General features: G+C 43.5%; 1 protein-coding gene across 1 annotated transcript in view; it reads right to left on the reverse strand.

Moving 5' to 3' along the window:
• Window positions 1-16046, reverse strand: part of ULK2 (unc-51 like autophagy activating kinase 2) — an 87883-nt gene that overhangs the window by 37581 nt on the left and 34256 nt on the right. The window contains exons 11-12 of the mRNA XM_080712571.1: window positions 14578-14625; window positions 13732-13820 (exon numbers count right to left, since the gene is read on the reverse strand). Coding sequence (XP_080568697.1) covers window positions 13732-13820; window positions 14578-14625 — 137 coding nt within the window. The remainder of the gene's footprint in view (window positions 1-13731; window positions 13821-14577; window positions 14626-16046) is intronic.

A 16046-nucleotide genomic window follows, 5' to 3' on the forward strand; every position in this document is an offset into this window, starting at 1 on the left:
CCAAAGGTATAACTCAGGGGTAAAATGCCCCTGGGGTCAATCCCAGTACCCACCCCCAACACTCACAAAAGCCCAGTGTGGTGGTGCATGCCTGTAATCCCAGTATTTGAAGGCTAAGACAGGAAATCACAGGTTCCCAGCAAGCTTCAGCAACCTAGTGAGGCCCTCCACCACTTAGTGAGACCTTACTTCAAAATAAAAAATAAGAGGCTTTGGGGTGTAGCTCAGAGGTAGAATGCTTAGGGTTCAATTCTTTGTGTGTGTGTGTGTGTGTGTGTGTGTGTGTGTGTGTGTGTGTGTGTCACACACACCAATTAGGATAACTTAAGTTACACTAGAAATTTATTTATACTCACAGAAAAGATTTGGAAAATATGGAAATGGGTGTGGTTCCTTTTGTTTTTGTTTTATTAAGGGACAGAGATGATTTGTGCAATACAGGACAGGAAGGGAAGAAAAGCATAGAAATATATTTAAGCAAATAGTTAAGCATACTTAGCTTTGTACCTTTTGGCACTTGCCTCATTCAGGTACTCTAGTGATATCTCAGTGATATCTCTAATTGAAAGTCTTGATTATACTAAAACAACAGGCTTCAAAACTTCTTAGGTAATGCCCTATCATCTGCTTTCTATTTCAGAAAAGGAAAATATAGCATCATGCTCTATTAAAATCAAGCTTTATTTTTCTTTTTTATGGCACTGGTGATTGAACCCAGAGGCATCCTCCCTCTGAGCTACACACTCAGGCCTTGCTAGGTTGCGCAGTCTCGTTATGTTGCAGAGGCTGGCTTTAAACCTGTGATCTTCCTGTCACAGGGATTACAGCCATGTGCTACTATACCAGCGCAAAACCAAGCCTTAAACACCCAGATTTACTCCTGCTCGCCTTTGAATATCACTGCAACAAAGTCAGTCTCGAAGTACTTCACTACTTTTTGTGTGCACGACATGCATACGCATCATGTAAAATCTGCTTACTACTTTTCCCTGTGTGTGGTGCCGGGGATAGAACCCAGGGGTGTTCTACCTCTGAGCTCCACTCCCAGCCCTATTTTTTATTCTTTATTTTGAAACAGGGTCTTACTAGGTTACGGAGGATCTCTCTAGCATTTGGGAGGCTGAGATAAGAGGACTGTGGTTCGTGGACAGCCTCAGTTGCTTAGTGTGAAGTCCTTTACAACTTAGTGAGACTGTTTCAAATCAAAGAATAAAAAAGAAAAAAGAAGAAAAAAAAAGACACAGGGTCTTTCTAAACTGCTAAGGCTGGCCTCGAACCTGCAATTCTCCTGTGTCAGCGTCCCAAGAACAGGGCTTACAGGTGTGCACCATGTCTGGCTTTTGCTAGTAGTTTATGCCAGACTTTCTCTGTTTCTTCACTGCTATTCATAAGAGTATTGGCATCCACAAACAAGCTGCTTCTCCCTTTCCATCTTCATACAAGAGAAACTTCCCTTCCACTCAAAGCAAATCTCTGCATGGGCTTACTCTGCATTCTGTTTTCCCTTCATCCCCAAAGACATAAATCAACTCCTGGCATCTTCATCTTCTTTGTCACCTTCCCCCATACATGTGTTTATTTTTCTCATATCTCCAATCTCCACAATCCTGATTATCGTATGTATGTATGTATGTATGTATGTACGTATGTATGTATGTATGTATCACAATACTAGAAATTAAACCAAGGGCTTCATACATGCTAGGCAAATGCTCTGTAACATAACAGCTACAGCCCTCTTCTTCACTTTTCTTTTCTTTCCTGGTGGTACTGAGAATAGAACCCTGGGGCATTTAAACCCCCAGACCTTGTGCCGGGCATGGTGGCACATGGATCGCACAGGTTCGAAGCCAGCCTTAGCTACTGAGTGAGGCTCTCAGCAACTTAGTGAGACCCTGGTTTTCAAATAAAGTATAAAAAAGGTCTGGGAGTATAGCCTGGTGGTAGAAAAGCTCCTGGGTTCCACCCCCAGTACCACAAAAAATAAGAAGAGAAAATAAATAAACCAGCCGGGCATGGTGGCGCACGCTTGTAATCCCCGCGCTTGGGAGGCAGAGACAGGAGGATCGCGCAGGTTCGAAGCCAGCCACGTGTGCTGGCTTAGGAGACCCTGTTTCCAAATAAAAAATAAGAAAAAATGTAAAAACAGGTCTGGGAGTGTAGCCTGGAGGTAGAAGGGCTTCCAGGAACCCCAGTACCACCAAAAAAAAAAAAAAAGAAAGAAAGAAAGAAAAGAAAAGAAAAAGTAAAATAAACCCCTAGACCTATTTTTTTATTTTTATTTTTGAAACAAGGTCTCACTACATTGCAGAATACAGCACTGCATAGCTGATGCTGGCCTTGAGTTTATGACCCTCCTGTCTCAGCCTCCCAAGTACTGGGATTACAAGGGTGTGGCTCTTCATTTTTTTTTTTTTTTTGCCAGTCTGGGGATGGACCTCAGACATTTGACCTTCCAGCTACACCCCCTGCCCTGTTTATTCTTTATTTCTAAACAGGGCCTCACTAAGTAGCCACCACACCTGGCTTCTTCATTTGTAAATGTTTCTTCAAATTGCTAATCTTCACTGAATCAAATTCCTCATTTTATATCCCTTAATCCACCATAATCCATTTTCTTCTTTCAACAAAATTGCCTATATTTCTTTCAGATTTTTAAAAACACTTTCTTTTTTATATACTTTTTTTTTCTTGCGGGTTTGGGGATAGAACCTAGGGGCATTTGACCTCCGAGCTATACCCCCTACCCTATTTTTTGAAACAGGGTCTCACTAAATTGCAGAGGGCCTCACTAAGTAGCTGAGGCTGTCCGCGAACTGCGATCCTCCGGTCTCAGCCTCTGAATGCTGGGATTACAAGCGTGCGCCACCACACCTGGCTCTTTATATACTTCTATTGATGAATTATATTCTTTTTTTGTGTGTATGTGGGTCTGGGGATGGAACCCAGGGGCATTCGACCCCAGAGCTACACTCCCTGCCTTATTATTTATTCTTTACTTGAAACAGGGTCTCACTGAATTGCAAATGGCCTCACTAAGTAGCTGAGGCTGCCTGCGAACCACGATCCTCTGGTCTCAGCCTCCCGAATGCTGAGATTACAAATGTGCGCCACCACGCCTGGCTAATGAATTATATTGACTTCATAATGTATTTCATAGTGGTAGTGACATGCATGCACACAGCACTTGTTGAGCTTTCCCCCTCCTCCCGCTGCAGGATACTGAGATTGGCATTGGTATTCTCATACACCTATATAATGTCCATGGAAGTGTTTCTTTCATTGATTCTAAATTTGCTTTCTTTTTATTTTGGTGGAATTAAGAATAGAATCCAGGGACATACTAAACCCAAGCTAAATCAGCCCTATTTCTCACTCTTTTTTATTTATTTTTTGGGTGTGTGTGGTACTGAGGGTGGAACCCAGGGGCTTTTCTACCTCCAAGCTATACTCTCAGACCTATTTTTATACTTTATTTGGAAACAGTGTCTCACTAAGTTGCTGAAAGCATCACTAAATAGCTGAGGCTGGTTTAAAATCTATGCAATCCCAGTCTCAGCCTCCCAAATCCTGGGATTACAAGCGTGCGCCACCACACCTGGCTGGGGTATTCTTTATTTTGAAAGTCTAAGTTGTGGAGGACCTCAATAAATAGCTAAGACTGGCCACGAACCTGCGATTCTCCTGTTTCAGCCTCCCAAGTACTAAGATCACAAGCAGGCATTACAATGGCTGGCTCTAAAATTGCCTTTATGCCAGGCGTGGTGGCGCATGCTTGTAATCCCCGCACTTGGGAGGCTGAGGCAGGAGGATCGCGCAGGTTCAAAGCCAGCCTTAGCTGGCTTAAGTGACCCTGTTTCCAAATAAAATATAAAATAGGTCTGGGAGTATAGCCCAGAGGTAGAAGGTCCCTGGGTTCTATCTCCAGTACCACCACCACCAAAAAAAAAAAAAAAAAAAAAAAAAAATTGCCTTTACCAGTAACTTCCACTCCCAATTCTTTTTAAAGGTATTCATGTATTTTGTCTTTGGTTTTCTTTCTACTACTTGGGGGCTCCCCCTTAGTCTCCTTTGTGGGTACATTTTCTCATGTGCCTCTTCAAGAGAAGGAGGTGAATATAGAATTTCACAGACACCCCATACACACACTCTGCAGACCACACTCTCCTCCTACCTTCAACTGCCACTTAAGAAGAGAGGTGCTTGTCTTCTGCCTCGGTTTTCTCCAATGAGCTCCAGACCCAAGTGTTCAAGGGCCTCGACAAGAACCAGGTCTGTCAGGCTGTAATTCCTTACTGGAATACATCCAAGCACTGATGACTTTTTCAGCCTTCAGTCAATCACCAGCAAGGCCTTCCTCTTTCTTAAATCCCAAATTGGAACAATCTCCAGGATCTGCAAACCCACTCCCCTCCTTTTATCTGGCCCCTCCTCTTCTTTCCTAATGGTGGTTAAAGCATTCATTATCAAAATAAGAAAGCTGATAAACCGGGCGTGGTGGCTCACACTTGTAATCCCATCATTTGGGAGGCAGAGACAGGAGGATTATGGTTTGCAGCCATCCTCAGCTACTTAGGGAGGCCCTTTGCAACTCAGTGAGACCTTGTTTCAAACTAAAGAATCTAAAATAGGGCTGGAGATGTCAGTCTGAGGTAGAATGCCCTTGGGTTACAAAAAAAAAAAAAAAGAATAAGAGCTGCAATAACCTAAGGTTGTTCCCTTTTCTCTAGTACAAAGATCTGTTTCCTCCAATCTAGTCTTCTACTTGCTTTGGAAAAATCTAGCTAAAATATACAGTGGATCATCATACACGTCTACTTAAAATTACTCAAGTGGCTCACCAAAGCTATTTCTTTTTCTTCTTTTTTGTGGTACTGGGGGTGGAACCCTGGGGCTTTCTACCTCCAGGCTATACACTCAGACCTATTTTATACTTTATTTGGAAACAGGGTCTCACTAAGTTGCTGAGGGCCTCACTAAGTAGCTGAGGCTGGCTTCAAATCTGTGCGATCCTCCTGTCTCAGACTCTCAAGTGCTGAGATTACAAGCGTGCGCCCCCCCCACCCCCCGCCTTTATTCCCCCTTTTAATGATACTGGGAATTAAACCCAGAGGAATTCTATCCCTGAGCTATACACCGACCCTATTTTCTTTTTTATTTTGAAACAGGAAGTCACTAAATTGTGGAGGGCCTTAGCTAGCTGCTAACCTGCAATTCCCCTGTCTCAGACTCCCGAGTACTGAGAATACAGGCATGTACCACCTCCCTCTTCTTCTCTCGCTTTCTTTTTTATGGTACTGGGAGTTGAAACCAGGGAATTCTACCTCTGAGCTACACTCCAGCCCTATTTCATTTTAATTTATTTATTTATTTATTTTTGTGGTACTGGGGATCGAACTCGGAGGCTTTCTACCTTCGATCTATGTCCCCAGCCTGATTAATCATTACTTATTTGGAAACAGGGTCTCATTGAGATTTCACTACATGCTGATGCTGTCCTTGAACCTGTGATCCTCCTGTCTCAGCCTCCCAAGTACTGGGATTACACGCATGCTCCACCATGTCTGGCTTCATTTTTTGTTTTGCAACAGGGTCTCATCAAGTTGCTGAGGACCTCTGCTAAACTGCTGAGGCTGGTCACAAACCTACAATCCTGTCTCAGCCTCCCAAGTGCTGGGATTACAAGCATGTGCCACCATGCCCGGCACAAGGTCTGGGGGTTTAAATGCCCCTGGGTTCCATTCTCAGTACCACCAGAAAAGAAAAAAAAAAAAAGTGAAGAAGAGGGCTGTAGCTGTTGTTATGTTACAGAGCATTTGCCTAACATGTATGAAGCCCTTGGTTTAATTTCTAGTATTGTGATTGATACATACATACATACATACATACATATGTACAAAAATCAGGATTGTGGAGATTGGAGATGTGAGAAAAATAAACACATGTATGGGGGAAGGTGACAAAGAAGATGAAGATGCCAGGAGTTGATTTATGTCTTTGGGGATGTAGGGAGAACATTTCTTTGCGCACCATCCAATTACTGTCAAGTTGCAGTTTCTGGCAGGGCAGGGTGCTGCACACCTGTATTCCCAGTACTTGGGAGGCTAAGACAAGATCAGAGGTTTGAGGCCAACCCTAGCCTGTCCGAGAACCGTGATCCTCCAGTCTCAGCCTCCCAATAACTGGGATTGCAAGCGTGCGCCACCAAGCCCAGCTCAAAAAAAATATATTTTTTAAAGTGGTGAGGGGGCTGGGCGTGGTGGCACACGCTTGTAATCTCCGTGCTTGGGAGGCTGAGACAGGAGGATCATACAGGTTCGAAGCCAGCCTCAGCTACTTAGTGAGGCTCTCAGCAACTTAGTGAGACCCTGTTTCCAAATAAAGTATAAAAAATAGGTCTGGGAGTATAGTCCGAAGTTAGAAAGCCTCTGGGTTCCACCCCAGTTCCACCATCAAAAAAAAAAAAAAAAAATAATAATAATAAATAAAAATAAAACTGGTTTGTGGTTCTGTTAAAAAAAAAAAGTGGTAAGGGGCTGGGTGTGGTGGTGCACGCTTGTATTCCCCGCACTTCGGAGGTGGAGACAGGAGGATCACCCAGGTTCAAAACTAGCCTCACTGGCTTAAGAGACCCTGTTTCCAAATAAAAATATAAAAAAATAGGTGTCTGGGAGTGCAGCCCGGAGGTAGAAGGGTTTCCAGGAACCCCAGTATCACCAAAAAAAAAAAGAAAAAAGTGGTAAGAATAAGTCGGGCATGGTGGCACACACTTGTAACCCCAGCATTCGGGAGGCTGAGACTAGAGGATCACAGTTCTAGAACAGCCTCAGCTACTTAGTGAGGCCCTCTGCAACTTAGTGAGACCCGGTTTCAAAATAAAGAATAAAAAATAGGGCAGGGGGTGTAGTTCAAAGGTCGAATGCCTCTGGGTTCCATCACCAGACCCATTTAAAAAAAAAAAGTAGCCGGGCATGGTGGCACACGCTTGTAATCCCCACACTTGGGAGGCAGAGACAGGAGGATCACGCTGGTTCGGAGTCAGCCTCACTGGCTTAAGAGACCCTGTTTCCAAATAAAAAGTATAAAATAGGTCTGGGAGTGTAGCCCAGACGTAGAAGGGCTTCCAGGAACCCCAGTACCACCCCCCCCAAAAAAAAAGTAGTGAGAAGCCAGGCCTGGTGAAGCAGGCTTGTAATCCCAGCGCTTGGGAGGCCACAGGTTCGAAGCCAGCCTCAGCTACTGAGTGAGGCTCCCAGCAACTTAGTAAGACCCTGTTTCCAAATAAAATATGAAATAGGTCTGAGAGTATAGCCCGAGGTAGAAGGCCTCTGGATTTCATCCCCAACACCGCACGCACGCACGCACGAAGGAGCCGGGATGTAGCTCAGTGGCAAGGTGCCTGCTTTGCAGTTTTGGCACTCTGGGTTCGATCCCCAGTTCCAAAGACAAAAAAAAACAAAAAACAAAAAAACACCTTTTTATAAAAATGGCAAGAAGCCAGGCGTGGTGGCGCACGCTTGTAATCTCAGCATTCAGGAGGTTGAAACCAGAGGATCGAGGTTCATGGACAGCCTCAGCTAATTAGCAAGGACCTTTGCAACTCAGTGAGATCTGTTTTAAAAAATTAAAAGACTAAAAAAATAGGGCTGGGGGTGTATCTCAGAAGTACAATGCCCCTGGGTTCCATCCCCAGTTGTGCCAAGATTGTGAGAAAGGCAGAGACTATATTACTGGGGATTGAACTCAGGGAAGTTCTATCTCTGCTACACCCCTAGCCCGTTTTTTATTTTGAAACACAAGGTCTAGCCATATTCCTGAGAGTCTATCTAAGTTGCTGAGGCTGGCCTAGAACCTGGTATCTCCTGTCTCAGCCTCCCAAGTACTACAGACATATGCTACCATGCCCAGCTCTATGTATATTTCTAATAGAGATTATCTAAATAATGTCCACAGAATTTGAAAAAAAAATGTTTTGTGGTACTTGGGATTGTACCCAGGGGGTTCTACCTCTGAGCTATATACCCCAGCCCTATTTTATTTCTTATTTTGAAACCAGGTCTAAGTTGCAGAGACCCTTGCTAAATTCCTGAGTCTGGGTTTGAACCTCCCAAATACTAAGATTATAGCTTCCTGTCTCAGCCTCCCAAGTACTAAGATTACAGGTGTGAGCCATCATGCCTGGCATCCACAATTAAATTAAAAGCCCTTTAATATCAGGAACCTGGCTATCTCATTTCTTAACATAAATCAAAACCTTATACAATGCTGGACTTGGTGGCGTACTCTTGTAATCCCATCATTCGGGAGGTTGAGGCCTGAGGATCACAGTTCATGGACAGCCTCAGCTACTTAGTGAGGCCCTCTGCAACTCAGTGAGACCCGGTTTCAAAATAAGCCAGGCGTGGTGGCGCACGCTTGTAATCCCCACGCTTGGGAGGCAGAGACAGGAGGATCTCACAGGTTCTAAGCCAGGCGCTTGCTCTGGCTTAAGAGACTCTGTTTCCAAATAAAAATATAAAAATAGGCCTGGGAGTGTAGCCCGGAGGTAGAAGGGCTTCCAGGAACCCCAGTACCACCAAAAATAAAATAAAATAAAATAAAATAAAATAAAATAAAATAAAATAAAATAAAAAATAGGGCAGGGGGTGTAGCTCGGAGGTAGACTGCTCCTGGGTTCCATCCCCAGACCCACAAAACACAAACAAACAAAAAAACAGGCATATAGTTCAACTAATATATATTCAAGAGTTTTCATCTATATAGCATTTCATCTATAGCCACAGTATCAAAACTAGAAGATCACCTTGGTTTTTGTTTTCATTTCTTTTTCGTGTGTGTGGTGCTAGGAATGAACCCAGGGACATTCTACCTCTGAGCTACACCCCAGCCTTATATTTTATTCTTTATTTTGAAACAGGGTCTCACTAAATTATGGAGGGCCTTACTAAGTAGCTGAGACTGGCCTCAAACCCTGATTCTCCTATCTCAGCCTCCCAAGTACTGGGATTACAAGCGCATGCCACCATGCCTGGGTGTACCTTGGGCTTTTGTTGTTTCTTTTCTTTTCTTTTCTTTTCTTTTCTTTTCTTTTCTTTTCTTTTGTAGGTCTGGGGATGGAACCCAGGGGCGTTCGGCCTCCGAGCTATACCCCCTGCCCTATATTTTTATTCTTTATTTTGAAACAGGGTCTAAGTTGCGGAGGGCCTAAGTAGCTGAGGCTGTCCGCAAACTACTATCCTCTAGTCTCAGTCTCCTGAATGCTGGGATTACAAGTGTGCGCCACCACGTCAGGCTGGTTTTTGTTTCTGACCTTAAGCCTTTCAAAGATTTTTCTGAAATAAAGAAGCTGGATACTTACATAAAAATGTTAAAAAGAGTATGTTATATTATGGGCCCATGTACATCAACCCTCAATAAGAGTCTATACTGGTATTGGAAAGGAGGAATGACTGAATGAAGTCATCTTGCCTTTAGTAGATTACATTAAATACAGGGCTACCAAACCATCCAGCTTCCTAAGTCCATCCCCAGTACTGAAAAAAAATTGTTTTCTCTTTTTCTCCTGCTTTTCTTTTTATTTTCATAAGTATTGACTTTTAATAAAGGCCTCCTAAAAGACTAGATGCGGTGACGCATGCTTGTAATCCCAGCATTCGGGAGGCTGAGACCCGAGGTTCACGGACAGCCTCAGCTACTTAGAGAGGCCCTTTACAACTCAGTGAGACCCTGTTCAAAAATAAAAAGACTAGCCGGGCGTGGTGGCTCATGCTTGTAATCCCAGCACTTAGGAGGCTGAGACAGGAGGATCATACATGTTCGAAGCAAGCCTAAGCTACTTAGTGAAGCTCTCAGAAACTTAGTGAGACCTTGTTTCCAAATAAATTATAAAAATAGGGCTGGGGGTATAGCCCAGAGGTAGAAAGGCCCTGGGTTCCACACCTAGTACCACCAAAAAAATAAAAAATAAATAAAAATAAATAAAAAGACAAAAAATAGGGCTAGGGTTTAGCTCAGAGGTAGAATGCCCCTAGGTTCCATCCCCTGTACTGTTAAAAAAAATAAAATAAATTAAATAAAGGTCTCCTAAAAATATTTTGTCCGCTAAAGATTTTATTTATTTATTTATTTATTTATTTATTTATTTAGTGGTACCGGGGATTGAACCCAGGGGCATTCTACCACTGAGCTACATCCCCAGCCCCATTTTTTAAAATTCTTTATTTTGGTGGTACTAGGGGTAGAACCCAGAGGCTTTCTACCTCTGGGCAATACTCCCAGACATATATATATATATATATATATATATATATATATATTTTTTTTTTTTTTTTGAGCCAGGCATGGTGACACACGCTTGTAATCACCACGTTTGGGAGGCTGAGAAAGGAGGATCGCACAGGTTCGAAGCCAGCCTCAGCTACTTAGTGAGGTTCTCAGCAACTTAGTGAGACCCTGTTTCCAAATAAAGTATAAAATAGGTCTGGGAGTATAGACCAGCGGTAGAAAGCCTCTGGGTTCCACCCCCAGTACCACCAAAAAAATAAAAAATATTTCATTTGGAAACAGGGTCTCACTAAGTTGCTGAGAGCCTCACTAAGTAGCTGAGGCTGGCTTCGAACCTGTGAGATCCTCCTGTCTCAGCCTCCCAAAGAGCAGGGATTACAAGCGTGCACCACCACGCCCGGCTTTTTATTCTTTATTTTGAAACAGGGTCTCACTAAGTTGCAGAAGGCCTCACTAAGTAGCTGAGGCTGGCCGTGAACCTGCAATCCTACTGTCTCAGCCTCTCCAGCACTGGGATTACAAGCTTGTGCCACCATGCCCAGCCACTGAAGATTTTAGTATCTAAAACTGCCTCCTCTCTCCCTCAGGACTCCCTACTCCCATTGGTGCTCTGCTCTGCTCTTCCAAGGCAGCCGGACCCTAGCTTCTGTTTCTCTCTCAACACTCTTCCATTCAGCAGAACCCAATAAACTCTGCCACTCACGCCTCTTTCCAGGCCAACGTTCCCCGCCTGTCCTTCCTCGTTTCATCCGTCAAATCACTCTACAACCCCTATATTCTTGCTCTCCCACAAGTAGATTCTCTCTGGTTGTTCCTTTCTCTACCATAGGTCTACTTTGTGTTTGTGTGTGGTACTGGGGATGGAACCCAGGGCATTCTACCTCCAAGCCACACCCGGCCCTTTTTGGTTGTTTTGAAACAGAATCTTGCTAGGATCCTGAGACTCACCAAATTGCTGAGGCTGGTCTTGAACCTGCGATCCTCCTATCTCAGCCTCCTAAGTACTGGGAAAGCTTTGCTTTTCACATTATGTGTCACACTGTGTCAAATATATACTTCACAATTCCCTTTCCACATATTACCACTAAGGCCCTGAAAGCAAAGATTAATTAAGCTTGGTTCCAGATGAAGACACCCTGGTCCAGCTCTCTAAGAGACTTGCCAAAAATTACCAGTGTGGAGGTAGCAAGGGCAAAGACTGAGGCCCAGCTGCCTGACTTCAGATAAGGTCCATAGACTTTGTATGTCAATGCACTTCTCTGCATTTCTCCCCCAAAAGCTCCAGATTCAGAGTGGTTTTTTTCTTTGTCTTTTCAAATATTCTAAGCTGGGCATGGTGGCACACACTTGAAATCCTAGTACTTGAGAGACTGAGACAGGAAGATCACAGGTTCACAGTCAGACTCAGCAATCTGTGAGGCCCTCTGCAACTCAGTGAGACCCTGTTTCAAAATAAAGAATAAGCCGGGTGTGGTGCTGCATTGCTTGTAATCCCAAAATTCGGGAGGCTGAGACATGAGGATTGTGGTTCACAGACAACCTCAGCTACTTAGGCCTTCCACAATTTAGTGAGACCCTGTTTCAAAAATAAAGAATAAAAAATAGGGCTGGGGGTGTAGCTCGGAGGTAGAATGCCCCTGGGTTCTAACCCCAGTACCACACAATAAATAAAAATTTTAAAATATAGAATAAAATAGAGATGTAGCTCAGAGGTAGAATGCCCCTATGTTCCATCACCAATAACACACACACACACACACACACACACACACACACACACTTCCAGAACGACATAGGAAATACACAAAGTTCTTTCTTCCCTTAATTTTTCTGGGTTTTTTTTTTTTTTTTTTTTTTTTTGGGTGTGTGTGTGTGGCACTGGGATTCCTAGGAACCCTTCTACCTCGGGCTACACTCCCAGACCTAGACCTATTTTATACTTTTTATATGGAAACAGGGTCTCTTAAGTCAGCTGAGGCTGGCTTTGAACCTGCGCGATCCTCCTGTCTCCACCTCCCAAGTGCGGGGATTACAAGTGTGCACCACCACGCCCAGCTCCCCTTAATATGACACGTCTTATTAGCACATCTACATTTTCTATGTGGCTTGGATTTACAGGGATGTAAAAGAAAGGCTTTTTGCTAGTTTTAAGACTTGTCTGTTAGCAAGAGAGGCTGCTTCCCCCATCTGCTTTAGCTAAAAGCTATAGGTTTGTTAATTTATTAACTGCTATTAACCATAGCAGTTGTCATGACCTGAGTACTTACTGTGTGCCAGATAATGCAGTAAGGGTGTATGCTCATGAAAGAGGTAAACTACACTTGTTTCACATGTGAGGAAATGGGCTCCAAGAGATTAAGGCGCTTGTCCTAGCTAACATGGCAGGTAGGAACTCCCCATCCCTGTCAAACTTAACATCTTAAACTCCTGCTGCACTTGAGCAATCACACAACTGCCTCCTTCTATTGCTCCTCCACCGTTCTGCCAGCAGAATTCTAGAAATTCATGTCTGTCAGGCTAATCTGGAAAGTACTCACAATAGCTGACACAAGAGCCCTTGGACCTTCAGCTATGGAAAAGCCTCAAGGTCACAAGGCTGCAAAAGAGAGTCTGAGGAAAGTTCAGTAAAAAAGCCCAGAAACACAGAAAGCGACACAACAACAACAGCAACAAAATCCCACACCCTAGGAGAATCCAGTAGGAAGAATTGACCAGACTAATCAGAAGTACTCAGGATCAGGAAGGAGAACCTAAACTGGAGAGAACACAGCAATGGCAGGAATGGCTTGGAAACTAAAGAAGTGAGAGGCCTGAGTGGACGCAACCTTAAAGGGCCACTATTCCTGACAATCCGAGCCAGTCACACCAGCTGAGGACACTGAAAGCCTACACAATCCTGACATTTACAGCATCTAGGTAAAATAAGTATTTACTGCTTATCCACCTATAATAGATAGTCTTTGTCAACAAGTATTATCATCCAAACTCCACAGGACAGCCAGGCGTGGTGGCACACACTTGTAATTCCTGTACTTGAGAGACTGAGACAAGAGGATTGCAGGTTCGTGACAGACTCAGCTACTTAGTGAGGCCCTCCTTAACTTAGTGAGACTCTGTTTCAAAATAAAGAATAAAAATAGGGCTGGAGTGTAGCTCAGAGGTAGAATGTCCCTGGATTCCCTTTTCAGCACCACAAAAACAACAACAAAAAAACCACAGGACATAAAAAGAGAAAGGAAATGGAAGTAACATTTTTTGCTGAGGCTGCATAGCTAAGTAAGGAAAGGGTCAAAGGTAGGTCCACTTGACCCAACTCTAGCGCCTTCTAAACATCAACTTAGGAAACTATACATAAAAAGCACATCCACAGTGTATTTGCAGGTTTTGTTTATGAACAGGTGCAATGGCACTAATTCTGAAATTACTTTTAATAAAATCAGAACTTACTGGTGGAGAAGCAAAGCGACAAGATGGAGAGCTGCCACAGGTGCTTCCGGGGACAGAGCCAGCATACACAGGCACTGGGACTGGGCAAGCTAGGGGATAAGCACAACCGAAGAGCTACATCACACTGCACGGTATCACAGGACCTAACAACAACCCGTCAAAATACTGCATCACGTGTTAGCTGAAAATGGGAATTCACCTACTTTTAAAGCTTCCGTGGACGAAACTAAAAATACGATAATTACTTTTTTCAACTTGGATACGAAAAAAAAAAACTCGGGGCGGGGGTTGTATGTCTGTGTGTGTGGTGTTGGAGATCGAACCTGGGACATTCTGCCTCCAAGCTACACTACCAGTCCTATTTTTTTTTTTTAATTTGGAAACAGGGTTTCACTAAGTTGTTGAGAGCCTCCCTAAGTTGCTGAGAGCCTTGCTAAGTTAAGTTGCTGAGGCTGTCTTCAAACTCATGATTCTCTTTTCTAAGCCTCCCAAGTACTGGAATTACAGGCATGTGCCACCACACCTAGCTCCTAACTCTTATTTTTATTTTTATTTTTTTGCGGGTCTAGGGATGGAACCCAGAGGAATTTGACTTACAAACTATACCCTCTGTTCTATTTGTTATTCTTTGAAACAGGGTCTCACTTAGTTGCAGAGAGCCTCACTAAGTAGCTGAGGCCGTCCATGAACTGCAATCCTCCAGACTCAGCCTCCAGAATGCTGGGATTACAAGTGTGTGCCACCACACCCAGCTCCTAACTCTTATTTTTAACACAAAATACTAAATTTTTTCCTTCAGTTTGTATTCACTCTTTCAGGAGAAAAATGCAAAAAATGGGTACTCACATTTCTTTATTGGAACTTGCTCAAGAAAAGGATGGCTAAAAAAGGTTTCTGCAAGAAAAATGAGAATGAAATCTTTATTTTTTATGTACTTTCATTAGTGCATTATGGTTTCATATCGCACATGCACACAGCACTTGGTGGGCTTTCCCCAGCTCCCTCCCCATGCGCTCCCCCTTCACACAAAGGGTGTGTGTGTGTGTGTGTGTGTGTGTGTGTTACTGAGAATGGGAATGGAACCCAGGGGCCTTCTACCTCCGGGCTATACTCTCAGACCTGTTTTATTTATTTTATTTTTATTTATTTATTTATTTATTTTTTGCGGGTCTGGGGCATTTGACCTCCGAGCTGCGGACCGCGATCCTCCGGTTTCAGACTCCCGAATGCTGGGATTACAAGCATGCGCTACCACGCCTGGCCCCAGACCTGTTTTATACTTTATTTGGAAACAGGGTCTCACTTAGTTGCTGGAGCCTCACTAAGTAGCTGAGGCTGGCTTTGAACCTGCGCAATCTTCCTGCCTCAGCCTCCCAAGCACTGGGATTACAAGTGTGCGCCACAAAGGGTATTGAGATTGACACTGATATCACCACATATGTATATAATGTCTATGGAAGAGATTCATTCATTGACCCTCCCTCTCCCCTTCCCCTGACCACCTCCTTGGTGCCACTGAAGTTTCTCTTTCATTATCTGAAGCCCCTCTAGTATGCTGATTACTCCCCTAGGTGCCATACATTATAGAAAACATATGATACTTCACTTTCTGTGACTGGTTAATTTCATAATGTTCTCCAGGTCCTTCCATTTTCCTGCAAATAATTTTGTTCTTTATTGCTGAGTAGAATTCCACTGTGTATTACACCAGGCATGGTGGCACACACTTGTAATCCCAGTACTTGAGAGGCTGAGACATCACAGGGTCACAACCAACCTCAGCTATTTAGGCCCTCTACAATTTAGTGAGACCTTGTCTCATAATAAAGAATAAAAATAGGACTGGGGTGTAGCTCAGAGGTACAATGCCCCAAGGTTCAATCCCTAGTACTGCAAAAAAAAAAAAAAGAAAAGAAAAAAGAAAAAAAGAATTCCATGTATGTATATCCCACCATTTTGTAATCCATTTATCTGTTGATGAACACCTAGGTTCATTCCATAATTTGGCTATTGTGAATTATGCTGCTATGAACATGGATATGCATTTATTACTGTAATTCTCTGATTTCACTCCCTTTGGAAAGATACCTAGGAGTGGTATATGTTGAGTGTGATGGCGCACACTTGTAATCCCAGCGCTTGGGAGGATGAGACAGGAGGATCACACAGGTTTAAAGCCAGCCTCAGCTACTTAGTGAGACCCTGTTTCTAAATAAAGTATAAAATAGTTCTGGGGGTGTAGCCCAGAGGCAGAAAAGCCCCTGGGTTCCTCTCTCAATACCACAAAACAAAAAACCTAGCAGCGGTATAGCTGG

The sequence above is a fragment of the Muscardinus avellanarius genome, assembly GCF_963383645.1.
Source record: "Muscardinus avellanarius genome assembly, chromosome: 16".
In the NCBI taxonomy this organism is placed as follows: Eukaryota; Metazoa; Chordata; class Mammalia; order Rodentia; family Gliridae; genus Muscardinus; species Muscardinus avellanarius.